At 39.9% G+C, this 17149-nt stretch overlaps 1 protein-coding gene across 1 annotated transcript; it reads left to right on the top strand.

Moving 5' to 3' along the window:
• Nucleotides 1–1291: 1291 nt before the first annotated feature.
• Nucleotides 1292–5935, top strand: LOC130914293 (uncharacterized). Its single transcript, XM_057833335.1, has 2 exons — nucleotides 1292–1331; nucleotides 3384–5935. The coding sequence occupies exons 1-2, from the start codon at nucleotides 1293–1295 to the stop codon at nucleotides 4143–4145; spliced, it is 801 nt and encodes a 266-aa protein (XP_057689318.1). The 5' UTR covers nucleotide 1292; the 3' UTR covers nucleotides 4146–5935.
• Nucleotides 5936–17149: the final 11214 nt, after the last annotated feature.

Raw genomic sequence — 17149 nt, 5'->3', positions numbered from 1 at the left:
ATTGCATCTGAAGAACACCATACCCACTGTGACGCATGGGGGTGGAAACATCATGCTTTGGGTCTGTTTTTCTGCAAAGGGACCAGGACGACTGATCTGTGTAAAGGGAAGAATGAATGGGGCCATGTATCGAGAGATTTTGAGTGAAAATCTCATTCCATCAGCAAGGGCATTGAAGATGAGATGTGGCTGGGTCAGCATGACAATGATCCCAAACACACAGCCAGGGCAACAAAGGAGTGGCTTCGGAAGAAGCATTTCAAGGTCCTGGAGTGGCCTAACCAGTCTCCAGATCTCAACCCCATAGAAAATATGTGGAGGGAGTTGAAAGTCCATGTTGCCCAACGACAGCCCCAAAACATTACCGCTCTAGAGGAGATCTGCATGGAGGAATGGGCCAAAATACCAGCAATAGTGTGTGAAAAGTTGTGAAGAGTTACAGAAAACGTTTGGCCTCTGTTATTGCCAAAAAAGGGTACATAACAAAGTATTGAGATGAACTTTTGGTATTGACCAAATACTTATTTTCCACCATGATTTGCAAATAAATTCTTTAAAAATCAAACAATGTGATTTTCTGTTTTTTTTTTCCACAATTTGTCTCTCATGGTTGAGGTTTACCCATGTTGACAATTACAGGCCTCTCCAATATTTTCAAGTGGGAGAACTTGCACAATTAGTGGTTGACTAAATACTTATTTGCCCCACTGTACCTACACATTCCGGTCTTCTTCCACACACATACAAATACATCAACATCTTTCCACGCATGCTCTCACATACTCATTGAGTGATTCTCATATCAAGTGCCATTGCCTCTATATAGTTGTGCCTGTTGCCAAGCTGGATTAAAAGTGCCAAAGACCAACTCCACTCTCCGCTCCTTGTGTTCCAACGGACACCTAGAGGCAAATGAACCATAAAACACTGAACCCAGAACCTCATACAGTCCATTAGTCCAAATTAGAATTGATAAGAGAATCGATAAAGAATCGAATCGTTAAGCAATATCGATAATGGAATCGGAAAAATCGTATCAATTCCCATCCCTCCTCACAAGTTGAGTTGAGTCGGGTCTCGGACCCTCTCAGCTTTGAGTTTTCTATTAAAACCTGACAATTCAAGTGAAATCGGTTGACTTGAATTTTTTTTACAGTGTACTTTTAACTGACTCTTTTGTCCACTGTTGTCCTTACCCAGCTAAAATCACTACGAGTCTATCATGGGTCCTCACTGGCACCGCCCTACTGGCATTCATCATACTGTTGTCATCTGGAGGTTTATGTTTCTACATGAAGGGCGGGACGGACAGGAAGCTGCCACGCTCACTGGTGAGTAGTCACTTTCTCTCTCTGCATTCTAAACCAGTATTGGTTCGACCGTTCTTTAGCAAAGGCACATATTTTACATCCTCTGCTAATAGTTGAACAGACATGTTTTTTGGTGGTAAGGGGATACATTTTTTCTGATTAAGACATTTGAAAAACTGTAATCACCCATGTCACGCCAAAGTATTCGTGCTATGGAATACTACTGGTCTAAAAAAAACAATCAGGAAATGTGGCACGACTTGAAAATCGGGCTCATCGCGCAGGATTCAAAGTGTCTGCACGTGTTAACGGCATTGAATAACTGTGTAAATATGTGGTTTTAGTAATTGCAACAGTTTCTTGATGACGTGCAGAACCTTTGTTGTGGTGACAGCTCTCTTTAAAAACAAACCACGATGGAAAACTTTCTCACCGATGTCAACTATGGCAATAAAGCAGGGCCATTTGGGGGCCAAAATAATGCCAAGGGGCCCATATTTTTGGCCCACCATTTCGTCACAGTGTACTGTGAAACCCATACATGCGATCCAACCCATACGTCCATATTTTGTATATTAATCAGATTTTGTTGCACTGCATACTTCAAACTTCTCACACCAAATGATTGTCAGGACTTACAGTAGATGGCACCAAACCTTTTTCTGAAAGAGTAAAAGAAAGAAGTAAAGGAAGAACTTTTATTTTTTTAAGCTTGTAATTAGGGTTGTTCCGATCATGTTTTTTTGCTCCCGATCCGATCCCGATCGTTTTAGTTTGAGTATCTGCCGATCCCGATATTTCCCGATCCGATTGCTTTTTTTTTTTTTTTTTGCTCCCGATTCAATTCCAATCATTCCCGATAATTTTTCCCGATCATATACATTTTGGCAATGCATTAAGAAAAAAATGAAGAAAACTCGGGACGAATATATACATTGAACATACAGTACATAAGTACTGTATTTGTTTATTATGACAATAAATCCTCAAGATTGCATTTATATTATTAACATTCTTTCTGTGAGAGGGATCCACGGATAGAAAGACTTGTAATTCTTAAAGGGTAAATGTGACTTTGTATATTTTGGCTAAATATTGCCATCTAGTGTATTTGTTGAGCTTTCAGTAAATGATACTGTAACCATTTAACTTCTGACCAAATGCATGATGGGAAGTGCAACCATGACTGTGCGTAGTGGTACCAATTGATATATCTTCTCTGTGTTGGGAGATAACATAGGGTGTTAAGAAAAAGATCAACTACTACCTTTCTTCCCCACATTGCTTACCACGATATTTCTAATTGTTGAGAGAGGGATTGTAAGGCTTTAGCCAATTAAAAAAAGGCTTCAAAGGCTGCCAAAATTCTCTCTACTCATTTTACGTTGCCTTTTAGCTCTATGTATACGTACAACGGTGCCATTATAGATTGAACGTGACAATGCGTGAGTGGGTCGTGCAGCGCATGCGTTAATTGCGCCAAATATTTTAATGTTATTACCGCTGTTAACGAGATTAATTTGATAGCCCTACTTAAAGCCAAAACTAAAGACTCTGGATGAGTGTTAGACATTTTGTCTGTAATGTTACTAATACAATTAGAAAACGATTTAATTAAAATTTATATATATATATATTTGGAAAGGCATGTCCGATATTTTTTCTGCCGATTCCGATACTTTGAAAATGACGTGATCGGACCCGATCGTTCGGGATGCTGAACGATCGGGACATCTTTACTTGTAATCAAGTATCAAAACTCGAAAAAAAAAAAAAAAAAAAACCTAAGTCAAATGAAGCAAACTGTCGTAAACGGATGTTTGCATAGATAAACGCAATATTAACAACGTATAAAATGAGGTTGCCAGATTGGCGGCCCCATGGTGGTCAGGGGCCCTAAGCAGCTGCATAGTCTGCCTATAGGCTGGGCCGGCCTTGCAATAAAGGTCGTGATTTGATTTCATTCAGTAAACCACAGTAATCTAGTTGGTGAGTCGATTTACTTGTCTCGAAAATAGCAGTCTCGCTAACTAATTTCACTACCCTGGACTTGTTTTCTGTTCTTTAAAACAGGAGATACATACTAGCAAACTACTGGCAAACCATCAGCATACCTCAGAGAGGAAACAGCTTATTTCCACTGCGACCGTCTCTGCTAAAAATCAGGAAATCCACAATTATGTTCCTGTCAGGCCTAACGCAAACAGGGATGTTTCCATACACAGTATGGACGGGAGTCCAAATGAACAGCTGTCCAGTGCCCATTCATCTATCGTCTACAGTTCTGTGTTGCTGGCTAATCAGAACAAGCTCTCAACAGTCCTCGTGGAAGATGTGGAAAAAACACCACCTCCTCTACAAATTGCAACCTCTGAGGACGAGGATCCGGTTGGACAGCTGACGTTGAAGACCACGCGAGACGCAAACGGTCAACTTAAGTTGACGTCAGTCCATTTCCATGTAGAAAAGCTTGAATCTAAAAAGGACTTGGTTTTAGCTCAGCTGAATCGCTTGAATAGCTCTGAATCGTCGGACTCCGGGTGTGTGGATGAGACGCTAAACACTCCGACCCCAAGGGACTCTGACTCAACTCATTCAGATCCACTTGGAGTTTACCTACGCAATGACGTACTACCAAAAGATGTCAATCCAACTTCGGAATACAAACAAAACTGGATGCCTCTAATTGCGCCTAAAGACAAGCAAGACTACGTGAGCAGAGATCAACCTTGGGGGTTTTCTGGTTTTAGAGAAACAGAGGAAGGCGATTTAAATGACAATGCAGGAATGCCAGGAAAATTTCTTCAAGGTTGGGTGTTACAGATACAAGAGTGACACTTTACTATTCCTTCAAGCATTGGAAAGCTTTTCTTATCGACTGTACCCTTCAAGAAAGTTGGACAAGTTACAAACTTACATTTCAGTCCCTTCAGGATATACAGTATGTGCATTGTGATTGACTAGAAACTTGTCTGTTTTGTCGATACATGCTATGTGATTGAATGGAGGTGAGCCCATCGTTTCTCTACACGTGGTCTATGTACGTATGATCTGTGATTGACTATCAAAATGTTCACTGTTTGTCAATTTGAACTAAAATCTACTGGTCACTAGTCCATAATGAGGAATTTGCTTTTGGCAGGATTTGTTGACAATTGACTAGATTTTCAGTGAAGTTTCAGTGTTTGGCAAAGATTTTGCAGAATCCTGGAGGCCTTTAGACCAGGGGTCCCCAACCTTTTTTGCACCACGGACCGGTGTGATTAGGGTCTTTTTTTCCACAGACCGGTGTTCTGTCAAATTTTGCACCCATATAAAATTTTGCTCCAAAAGCTTTTGTGGCAGTGAAAAAAAGCCCTCTTTTATATTCAGTTGGACTCTTAATGTTATCCAACGGTGCTAAAAAAACTTAACATCACAAACATACAGTGGGGCAAATAAGTATTTAGTCAGCCACTAATTGTGAAAGTTCTCCCACTTGAAAATATTAGAGAGGCCTGTAATGGCGTACCGCACGCAGACTATTTTTTGACCGTGACGTCGCATCGTAAAGCGGAAGTAAACCCGAAGTGGGACATTATAGACCAGCCCTCGCATAGACTTAACGTAATTTGTGCTAATTTTCGCCGGTAATCTTTCAAAAACGAACATGCCGATCACGCATTGCTTTTTTGGAACTTGGAGAAACTACTCTAGACATTACGACACATGAAGGATGTTTCTTCTTACGTTTCCGGAAACCAAAAACTCGGGAGGAAAAAATGTGAAGACCGAATCAATTTGCGCGGACTTTAACACCAGCTCGGTGAATCCATTCACATTTCGTATGCAGTAAACATTATGTTGGGTTGGCATGGTCTTTCAGAGGACAAAGAGCTAAGCCATTTTTATATTTTTAACTTATTCTTTTAGCGTAACGTCGTGCTGTACTGCTTCTGTCTGACAATGAATGACCTGAAAAGAATTACAATGGTATCTGACTGCCACTGTTACCGTTTCTGTTATATATATATATTATATAAAACAACTTTAGTAAGGGGGAAGTGTAAATAAATTATAGAATTAAGATGTGTTATCAATGAAAAAACTAAAAAAGTTCGTTGGCTGTCACTGAGTAGCATTTGCGATCGCTACACAAAGCCAACTAAATTACCCCCAAGAACGGTAAGAGACGTAGGACAACCAGAGGATATATAAGAAAGACAGGGCTGATGGTAAAGGATAGCTTGTTGAAACAGGAGAATGTCATTGTCAGTCGCGTCGATAAAAAAGCTAAAGCTATGCTTAGGTCGGCTCGTTTTTTTCCGTATTTTTCAGCCTTCGACACTCAAGCCATCTCTTTAACTGAAGATTTTTATGTTCTTCTACATCTTTGCCAGTGAATTTGGCACCAGGCACATCATTTTCGGAGAAAATTGGGAGGTTTAGCTCTGTAAACATCTCCTTCGTACACGATTTCCATTCATTTCCTATTAGGGACAAACCGTGGCTTCTCCCTACTTAGCAACAGTAGCTAATGTCATTAATATTAATGAGCGGAAGTGACGTGTTGCTTGCGGTACGCCATTGCCAATTTCAACAATGGGTAAACCTCAACCATGAGAGACAGAATGTGGAAAAAAAACCCTGAAAAATCACATTTTTTGAGTTTTAAAGAATTTATTTTCAAATCATGGTGGAAAATAAGTATTTGGTCTATACCAAAAGTTCATCTCAATACTTTGGTATGTATGTCTTTGTTGGCAATAACGGAGGCCAAACGTTTTCTGTAACTCTTCACAAGTTTTTCACACCCTGTTGCTGGTATTTTGGCCCATTCCTCCATGCAGATCTCCTCTAGAGCAGTGATGTTTTGGGGGTGTCGTTGGGCAACACGGACTTTCAACTCCCTCCTCACCCCGTGGCGTCAAAATAACAGGAACGGGGAGCAAAAATCCCAGAACCACCAAGGGGGAATGGCCTACAGAGAGCTGGGACCACAGTAACAAAGGCTACTATCAGTAACACAATGCGCCGCCAGTGACTCAAATCCTGCACTGCCAGATGTGTCCCCCTGCTGAAGAAAGTACACGTCCAGGCCCGTCTGCGGTTCGTTAGAGAGCATTTGGATGATCCAGAAGAGGACTGGGAGAATGTGTTATGGTCAGATGAAAACAAAATAGAACTTTTTGGTAGAAACACAGGTTCTCGTGTTTGGAAGAAAAAGAATACTGAATTGCACCGTACCCACTGTGAAGCATGGGGGTGGAAACGTCATGCTTTGGGGCTGTTTTTCTGCAAAGGGACCAGGACGACTGATCTGTGTAAAGGAAAGAATGAGTAGGGCCATGTATCGAGAGATTTTGAGTGAAAATCTCCTTCCGTCAGCAAGGGCATTGAAGATGAGTCGTGCCTGGGTCTTTCAGCATGACAATGATCCCAAACACACAGCCAGGGCAACAAAGGAGTGGCTTCGTAAGAATCATTTCAAGGTCCTGGAGGAGTGGCCTAGCCAGTCTCCAGGTCTCAACCCCATAGAAAATCTGCGGAGGGAGTTGAAAGTCCGTGTTGCCCAACGACAGCCCCAAAACATCACTGTTCTAGAGGAGATCTGCATGGAGGAATGGGCCAAAATACCAGCAACAGTGTGTGAAAAGCTTGTGAAGTTACAGAAAACGTTTGGCCTCCGTTATTGCCAACAAAGGGTACAAAACAAAGTATTTAAATGAACTTTTGGTATTGACCAAATACTTATTTTCCACCATGATTTGCAAATAAATTATTTAAAAATCAAACAATGTGATTTTCAGTTTTTTTTTTCCCCACATTCTGTCTCTCATGGTTGAGGTTTAACGATGTTGACAATTACAGGCCTCTCTAATATTTTGTTGTTGTGTGCAGCTAACATGGCAAACGTAAGTTAATATTCCTTTCTTCAAAGTTTGTAATGTGTACTTTGGAATCGCTGCATCGCGGTCATTTTTAACATTACGCGCATGCCAAATTTGTCAGAACACCGGCAATGTGCGGCAGAAAAATACAGCAAATACAAAATAACATTTGTTTTTAGCCCCGTCGTGTTAAGTGCAGGGAAAATATAACTCACCCGCTGAATCAGTGGGAGGCCTGAGCTTGTTTCGTTGAGACGAGATGGTCCCGATATGGGAGAGTGAGAGAAGCCCGCTTCACAAAGATACGATGTTGGAAATTGTAGCACAGTTTTCAGTGCGCTCCTGGCGATGTCAGGATATTCCGGAATGACTTTTATCTAGAACCTCGGTAAAGTTGTTGTCTCAAATGTACGTTTAAGGTCGCCGTGATTTGCGATCTCTACAAGCTGATATTCCTGTTGCACAGACATGCTCGAATCACTCGGTTTATTCACATACGGGTCACGAATCCGCTCCTTCGCAGTTCGTGTGTCTTTAGTGATTGGGAAGTAGCATAGATTTAGTTTTCTTCGAGGTTGTAGGCTCATCTTCTGGCTCGTCAGGTTCTCTTTTCCACGTAAAAAATATGTCCAAAGAAGTCTGTTTTTCAGTCATTCTAGTTTTGGGGCTAATTATTTCCGGGAACAAATGTGATGGGCGACGATCTACGTCATACGTTATTATCGAGGCCAAGCGCACATAGATATGGCGGAAAACACTCAGGTGACTTGAAATTCTGCTCAAGACCCCCAATTTAGCCAATTTTCAAAATTGTCCGGTATGCATCTGTGATACATCATTGGAAAGCTTAAAATCTCAGTTTTCTGGGGGAAGAAAATTTTTGAGCAGGAGGGCATTTTTTTTTTTTTTTTTAAATATTTTTTAAACAGCAAAACCCTATCTGGAGGTGAGAGCACACGAGAACAGAATTACAGACACCATGACTTTAACAAGATATTATCGCGTACCTACTTTGTTTCGATCCAAAAACTCCATGTCGCATGTATCACTGAGTGTCAAGACACAGCTGTGAATGGATTTTGGGGGGATTTTATGGGTGAAACATGGTAATATAACAAGGGTCACGATGCAGAAATCGCAGACATCAAGGAGTGGTCGAGATTTTCTTTTTCATATATTTACATTTTTAAACGATTTTTTCAACTTTTTTTTTTGTTTGGATCAATTATTTATCATCTAACATATCGGAGAAAATGCAACTGTAACAAAAAATTACAATTAGGCGATAGTAATGAGGTAGATATCCGTGACTTTTTTACAGACGCCATTTTTTTCATTGTGACATAATTTGATGAAAAGTTTAAAATATGTGAGTGAAAAGATTTAAGTCGTTTTTTTTTTTTTTTTTTTTAAACGAAATATGAGACATCATTGAATAATTCTAAGCTAAAAACGACACACATTTTGAATAATATAATCAATTACCTTTGTTTTATGGCTGGGTTGAAACAAAAGCGGTTGCGCGACGTCTGTAAACGGGGGTTTTCAGGGTAAAACGGACAAATTAAAAATAGTTCAGGGGCTTAATGTGCCATGAATCTGCTATGGCAGCATATAGACTTATTGTTCTATCAAACACAACAGTTGTTTTAGCTTAAAATACAGCAGTTTCTTTTAAAGAGGCGTGCAAAAGCAGAAACTGCTTTTTCAGTCTTGTCTGTGTTTTCCGCCATATACAAAACAAGATGTACTGCTAACAGTTCAATCAGTACATTTCTATGACGACATCCTGTCCTGTAGTTGTGTATCTAGAGTAGACAGGGGTATTGGTGTGTTAAGCGGCACAGGCCAAAGTCAATCGGCCAGAATGCAGTCGTTAATAAATTATTTCTTATTTCTGTGCGGCCTTGTACCAAATGCGCCATGTTGTTAGGTTTTGTGTTGGTTTTCTCCTAGTGTGACTTGCCCCTGTGATTGCCCATTGATTTCATCTGTTGTGGCTCCTCCCAGTGTATCCTCCAATCTGCATCCTCCTGTGCTCACCTGTTCCTCGTTATGTCGTTACCCTTTGTCTGTGTGTGTGTGTGTGTGTATAAGCTCCCAGTTTCTTTTCACTCCTTGTTGCGTCATTGTCTAGGTCAATGTCAATGTAGATGTCAAAGTCCTGTCCAAGCCCTCGTGTATTAGTCCGTCCGATACAGTAAGTTTTGTTTGAACCTTGCCTTTTTGATCCCCAGTCTTTTTGGTTGTACTTTGTGCCTTTTGTTAGTTATAATTGAAACCTTTTTTGAGTTCTCTGCCACCTGCCTTGCATTATTGATTCCCTGCATTTGGGTCCACACAACCTGCCTGCCCACGCATTTCCTGGCACATGGACCAGTACCGGCCCTGTTTTAGACAGATCGTCCTTGATTTACAGCTGACTGCTGTTCCTGGCTTGAGTCTGAATGTACTGTAGATAAATTACTCATCTATATAAACGTAACTGAAGATATTTATTTGAAAAATACTGTAAATACTGTATGGTGGGGTTGGCTCACCCTCCCACTTCAAATGGATTGGGCGTCAATAGAACCCAATGAGTTCAATGTGAAAGGAAGGCAGTTAAGTGTCTTGTTTGTTCAATAAGTAGCACGTGTCGTTGAACAAACATTGTCATGAGATATATGTTTGGAGCAATAAAAGATAATATTTAAGCAACCTCAATCCTGTCGATTAGTCGTTGTTGAACTATGAAGGTGTTCAAAACAGTCATGAAGAATGTGTAAAAGAAGTTCTCAAGTGTGATTGATTTTTCATTTGTGGTTCAGTTTGTATTAAAAAAGTGCTCAAAAATGTTCTTCTGTTTTTTTCCTGATTTATTCATTTACTTATCTGTCCTGTTCAGCTGCCTAGACATGGAGAATAGGAATCAGTGTCCTTATAGTCTGAACAGTTTTAATGTATCACATGGGAGTTTGATACACTCCCATTGTGGTTATTCATTACGTTTTACTTCTTAGAAGAAAGCAGCGGATAGGAAAGGGCTATGGGGGATGGGGGCAGAAATGAAGGAGGCAGACAGAAGAGAAAAACAACGACAAAAATACATTTTCAAAGTGCGTACGACAGGATAAAAAAGTCGTAAACAGCATTATTATGTGAATTAGAATCATATTTTGGGACGATTCAACTATATGCAACAATTTGGCAAAGCGCAGATGACGAGAAATTAATCTTTTAATCCGGCGTTTAGCCGCGCCTACCATTAGAGGGCTCTAGCGTCCCCAACAGGAGGATGGCGTCAGCAGGGTCATGGTTTCATCTGATTTAGAATTCAGCCCATTGAGGGGGAATTATTCAGAACGAGGAAAATGCGACGAAAAGAGCCGCAAAATGTCATTGTTTCAGTCTCTCGACTCCAGGATACTCTTTTTACCCAATTGTTTTCCCCCAATTGCTAAATAAATGGTATAGTCATGACAAATAACACTCTTGTGCTAAATGGAATTTGAAATAATAAAAATGTATGTATTCAGTACGACATGGAAAAATTACTACATAATGGTCAAAACTGTCCACTTCACCTTGACTGTCGCACCTCCCGAACGATATTTTATGCCACCATAGTTTGTTAGCTTTTGTCATTTCCCTGCCCGGCTTCAGAGAATGTAAACAAACCAAGAGGCGTGACAGCTAGCCGACATGCTAACCCGAACCGAGTGACGTCTCAAAGTCTTATTTTCGCTTTTCGAAGCGAAAAATCACACAAAACAACGCCGGATTATTTCACACGGCAGCGGGGTTGTTGATTGTCTTTGTTGATCTAGTTTAGTGTGTGATGATCACTCAGCACAGACCTATAAAGGCTAAAGCAACATGGCATAGCCAAAATAAGAACACAAAACTTACAAACCTCACAAAACGAGCCTGGAATGGGCACAAGCCTGTGTACGGGTCGGCGGGAGGTGCAGCACGTCACGAGTGACACTACCAAACAGATAACATGCGTGCTAACTATTTATATGATAAGAAAATATCACAAATAGTGAATTTATGACAGAAACTATGGTGATTTTTCCTCTTTCTCATCAGACAAAAACGGTCATCCATCTCTTTATGTTTTAGTCTCTCAAGACACGTTTTTAGCTCATCATCATGATGTCATCGTCATGAAAAACTTGACGAATTATCGTCATCGTTAAGGAAAACAACAGGGCTCTTAGCAAATCCCCACAAAAAAATGCTAAATATACAGTACCTCTAAACTAAATTACGAATGCATAAACAATCATATTAGCTCAGACAAAAACTTACAACCTTGTGTTGGTCTTAACAGGGAGCAGTTGGATCCAGCCATGTTAGATGAGTTATATTCACTGTTGTCACTGGTGGGCAGTGTATCCACCTAAATTAATAAAAATAAATGCAAACACTTTCAAAACAAACCAATACAACGCCACTCTAATAAACAAACCCTCAAAGCAGCAAACTTTGTTTCGAAGCTTTTTTTCTCATCAAATTACTCATCAAATTAATTTCTGACTATAAGCCACTACTTTTCCCCTTCTCATTTTGAATCCTGCGTCTTATAGTCCAGGTGCGGCTTACTTGTTTGATTTGTTTGGGTCAGTTGGTAACACTTTATTTGACAGGGGCGTCATAAGACAGTCATAATTATGACATGACACTGTCATGAGCATTGGTAAATGCTAATCATTAAGTGTCACCCGGCAAATTATGTCACTAACTCCATTTTTGTCCAGCTCTGAACTTTTACATCCCTTCAAAAGTGAATAATTTGCCAGATGACACAAAATGACATCTGTCATAAGTAGGGTTGTTCCGATCATGTTTTTTTGCTCCCGATCCGATCCTGATCGTTTTAGTTTGAGTATCTGCCGATCCCGATATTTCCCGATCCGATTGCTTTTTTTTTTTTTGCTCCCGATTCAATTCCAATCATTCCTGATAATTTTTCCCAATCATATACATTTTGGCAATGCATGAAGAAAAAAATGAATAAAACTCGGACGAATATATACATTCAACATACAGTACATAAGTACTGTATTTGTTTATTATGACAAATCCTCAAGATGGCATTCACATTATTAACATTGTTTCTGTGAGAGGGATCCATGGATAGAAAGACTTGTAATTCTTAAAGGATAAATGTGACTTTGTATATTGTGACTAAATATTGCCATCTAGTGTATTTGTTGAGCTTTCAGTAAATGATACTGTAGCCACTTAACTGTTCTGCCCAAATGCATGATGGGAAGCGCAACCATGACCGTGCGTAGTGGCACCAATTGATATATCTTCTCTGTGTTGGGAAGTACAATAGGGTGTTAAGCAAAAGATCAACCACTACCGTTCTTCCCCACATTGCTTCCCACGATATTTCTAATTGTTGAGATATGTTGAGAGAGGGATTGTAAGACTTTAGACTGCCAAAATTCTCTCTACTCATTTTACGCTGCCTGTTAGCTCTATATATAGGTAAAATGGCGCCATTATAGATTGGACGCGACAATGCGTGAGTGGGTCATGCAGCACATGCATTAATTGCATTAAAACCGCCGTTTACGCGATAAATTTGATAGCCCTACTTAAAGCCAAAACTAAAGACTCTGGATGAATGTAAGACATTTTGTCTGTAACGTTAAATACATTTAGAAAACGATTTAATAAAAAATTATATATATACTGTATATAAAAAAAAAGGTATGTCCGATATTTTTTTGCCGATTCAGATACTTTGAAAATGACGTGATCGGACCCGATCGATCGGGATGACATCTTTAGTCATACGCATTCATAAATGCTCATGGCAGTGTCATGTCATAATTAAGATGGTCTTCTGACAGTCTTATGGTGCCACTGTCACATAAAGTGTTACCAAATACCTTAATTAGGAATTAATTAAACAATTGGAACAGTAACTGAATAAATAATCAGCATAGAATATGACTTTTGATTGTTATTTTCATCTCTAGCGCTGCAATGCATGCTAGGAGGCATGTTGGACGACAACAGTTTACAGCAGGTGGCACCAGAGGTTGACTGTCTCCTCCAAGGGAGCAGTGATGGCCAAATGAAGCTTCTTGAAGCAATGAAGCTTTGCAGCCAATTGGTTCGAATTTTCATGGTGGTTTGTTTGGTCTTATGACATTTTACGATGCCGCTGACAAATAGAGTGTTACCAGTTAATATCATTTGGTGTAATGATCCCATAATACGGTGAGGACAGTTGGAGTTTATAGTTCAGTGCGGCTTTTCTATGAACAAATGCAGTTTTTGTGTCACATTTGGTGGGTGGCAGCTTATAGTCAGGTTTGCCTTATAGTCTGAAAATTACGGTGCTCGAGGTAACCGATTAATCCCCCCATGGCAATCTGCGCTGGAGCCCATGGAGGATGTCCTGGTAAATATCTGTGTATTGTTAATTCGATTATTTGGTATTTTCATATTTGCTGATCTTCCAGCCTAGATTTAATTGTGTCAATATACTGAAAAGGTACAGGTCAGTGTCCAAATGACAGTGATAACAGATGTAGGTCACATTATCTGCTATTAAGCTATTAAGTAATAAAAGGAAAACGTGCTGGACCAAATAAGGATGAGGTTGGCCCTACTGCTGCGGTGGCGACCAGGTTCCGATTCCCAGCTGGAGCTACTTTTTATATAAACTAAAGTAGTTTATTTTAAATGTTGATTTAAAACTACTTACCTATGTTTGCAGCATTATTTTTATTGTGTTGATTTCTTTACAACGCAGTGCACTTTACACCAACTGCAGTGCTTAATTTGTACATGATAAGGGACCGGAACGCAGTGTACATATGACAGCGCAGGGGTGACGAGACGGGCACAGATCCCGGAACATACGCAGAAAATGGTGCTGAAAACAACACACAAATGCCCACTTGCCATGCTGTGGGAGGTACAAGCCTCTATTTCAGATAATATCCATGGTATTAATGTTATGACAACAATTTACAATTACCGTAATTTCCCGAATTTAACGCGCACTTTTTTTCCCGAAAATCAACTTGTAAAATCATGGTGCGCATTATAAACGGGTACATGGATGGAGAAAGAAATATATATATACACCGATTTTTTTTTTTATTGACACGGCCACGTTGTGTTGAAGAAATGTATGCGGTGACCTGTTGTTGACCATTACGGTACGTGACGTCACCATTTTGTTTCGATAATACTTCACTAATCGGCCGAATGATTTCGTCTGCTAAATTCTGCTTTTTTTACTCTTCATGAAGCACAGAATTTAGTTTCTTGAACTCATTTTCATCAACGTTTATTGCAGCTCCGCAACTCGGACCATAACAAACGTAAGCACACACACTTCCTGTGTCCGTCAACTATATCGGTCCCTCGGGAAACTCAAACCCAAATAACAATAGTTCCAATTGTTACTGTCGTGTCGACAGCGATGACCTCTCACGGATTTCAGACTTAAGTTCTCACTTTCATTTTACCGTATCAATCCATGCAAGAAACATTCATTCATCATGATGAAACGAGCAAGTTATACAGCAACCTTTAAAAGAAAAGTCACATCTGTTTTGTTTTCTCCTAGATTCTGGTAAGATGGAGAAGTTGTCAAATCATATTATTACCGTAAATATTGTCAGTTTATGGTAATGTTTTGAACTACCAATGTGCTATGCTTGTGCTGTGTTTCACCAGTCAGTAAAATGACATTTGTGTATCTGTACACGAGCTCTGTTTTCTTGTATTCTTCTATTTATTGGTGCTAAAATTCGGGTGCGCGTTATAAACGGGTACAATAATTATCCCTAGATTTTACAAGTAAATTTGGGGTGTGCATTTTACACGGGTGCGCCTTATATTCGGGAAATGACGGTATTTGGGCTACACTCTGTAACCACAGGTGGGACTTCCAGTACACAGTCAGCAATTAGTTTGTCGTGTAACTTGTGAAAAAAAAAAAAAAAAATCAGATTACAATAAATAACACAAACCCATTCTTTTGCGAGTTTCAACCCCGACCCCCAACACCTGCGTCTCCTCTGTCCCCAAAGTTCCCACGCCCTTACAAATTGTGTAGCCCAAACACGAATTTCCCATTAGGGTACTGGCCTGTTGTTCTGGCTGTTAGTGGTCCACCTGGCTAACTGCTGGTGCTGTAGCTGGCCCCCTCTCCGGGTGGCGCTGAACCTGACCAGCTGCTGCCACGGTAGCAGCCTCCTGCCCCGGCTTGACTGGCTGTCCGTGAACTTGGCTAGCTGCTCCGGCGCTAGCCTCCTGCTGCACCCGGTCCTGCCCGTTAGTCGCTGCCCTCATCGGCAGTTGTTGCTTTTCTGACTCATTTTGAACCATCATCCTTCTTTTTGAAAAAAAGACAGTAAATGCGACTGTCTTTTTGGAACGTTGATATACCGTTTGATCCTGGGTGCTTGCGCCCCAGATGCCGCAAATTTCCAACGTTTTTTAAAAAAAAATTTATATGTCAGGTGCGTGATTTGTTGGTCCAGCTTTTCGGTGCATTCAACAAATCTCAGACTTTTTCAAATGACGTTAAATTTTCATAAACAACATGCAATTCTTGGGATTTGTTCCGTAAATGAATTTATGCATATTAATATTTTATTTCATACATTTAAAAAAAAAACGTTTTTATATTATTATTAATTTCTATACACAAGAGGTGCCGGATCTGCCCAAGTACCATAATTTCCCGAATATAAGGCGCACCCGTGTATAACGCGCACCCCAAATTTCAGCACCAATAAATAGACGAATACAAGAAAACAGAGCTCGTGTACAGATACAGAAATGTCATTTTACTGACTGGTGAAACACAGCACAACACAAGCATAGCACACTGGTAGTTCATAACATTACCGTAAACTGACAATATTTACGGAAATAATATCAACTGATAACTTCTTGAACTTACCAGAATCCAGGAGAAAACAAAACAGATGTGACTTTTCTTTTAAAGGCTGCTGTATACCTTGCTCGTTTCATCATGATGAATAAATGTTTCCTCCATGGATTGATACGGTAAAATGAAAGTGAGAACGTAAGTCGGAAATCCGAGAGCGCTCATCGCTGTCGACACGACAGTAACAATAGTAACTATTGTTATTTGGGTTTGAGTTTCCCGAGGGACAGATATAGTTGACGGACACACACAGGAAGTGTGTGCTGTTACGTTTGTTATGGTCCGAGTTGCGGAGCTGCAATAAACGTTAACTCAAATGAGTTCAAGAAACTAAATTCTGTGCTTTATGAAGCGTGAAAAAAGCTGAATTTAACACAGACGAAATCATTCGGCCAATCAGAGTGAAGTATTACCGAAACAAAATGGTGACGTCACGTACCGTAATGGTCGGCAACGGATTGCCGCATACGTTTCTTCAACACAACACAACAACAAAACATCAGCTTTTATATATATATATATATATATATATATATATATATATATATATATATATAGTAGGGCTGTCAAAATTATCGCGTTAATGCGCGGTAATTAATTTTTTTAATTTATCACGTTAAAATATTTGACGCAATTAACGCACATGTCCCGCTCAGACAGTATTCTGCCTTTTGGTAAGTTTTACAGCAAGGTTTTTTTGTGCTGTCTAACAGCGAACTCTTGTGGTTGCTTTGCGACATGGTTTATTGCTTTCTTGCCAGTTCAATATGGCTGCACAACGTCTCGGGCTGACGCCTACGCTGTAATGTTGTGCTTATATGATCCTTGGACAAGATTTGTCCGTAAGTATGGTTGTTGTAAAGAATGTACATATTATGTTAGTAAGCGAACTGTTATATTTTTTGTATGAGACGCTTTTTGTTTATGTTTAGTGAACCTGTATAGCGTGCTAAGCTAACGTTGTTGCTAATGCAATGCTTGTGTTCTTTTTTTTGTAGTTTCACTACGGTCTAAAGAGGACAATGGTTTGAGGCCATTTTATTAATAAA

This window comes from Corythoichthys intestinalis, chromosome 4 (assembly GCF_030265065.1).
Source record: "Corythoichthys intestinalis isolate RoL2023-P3 chromosome 4, ASM3026506v1, whole genome shotgun sequence".
Taxonomy (NCBI): Eukaryota; Metazoa; Chordata; class Actinopteri; order Syngnathiformes; family Syngnathidae; genus Corythoichthys; species Corythoichthys intestinalis.
This window is presented reverse-complemented; position numbering and strand designations above follow the sequence as displayed.

What these genes read in the sequence shown, in the direction of transcription:
- LOC130914293 (XM_057833335.1), top strand. Translation starts at nt 1,293, where the DNA reads ATGAAGGGCGGGACGGACAGGAAGCTGCCACGCTCACTG. An exon ending in GGAAGCTGCCACGCTCACTG is followed by an intron (nt 1,332 to 3,383) that starts GTGAGTAGTCAC and finishes TCTTTAAAACAG; the next exon opens with GAGATACATACTAGCAAACT.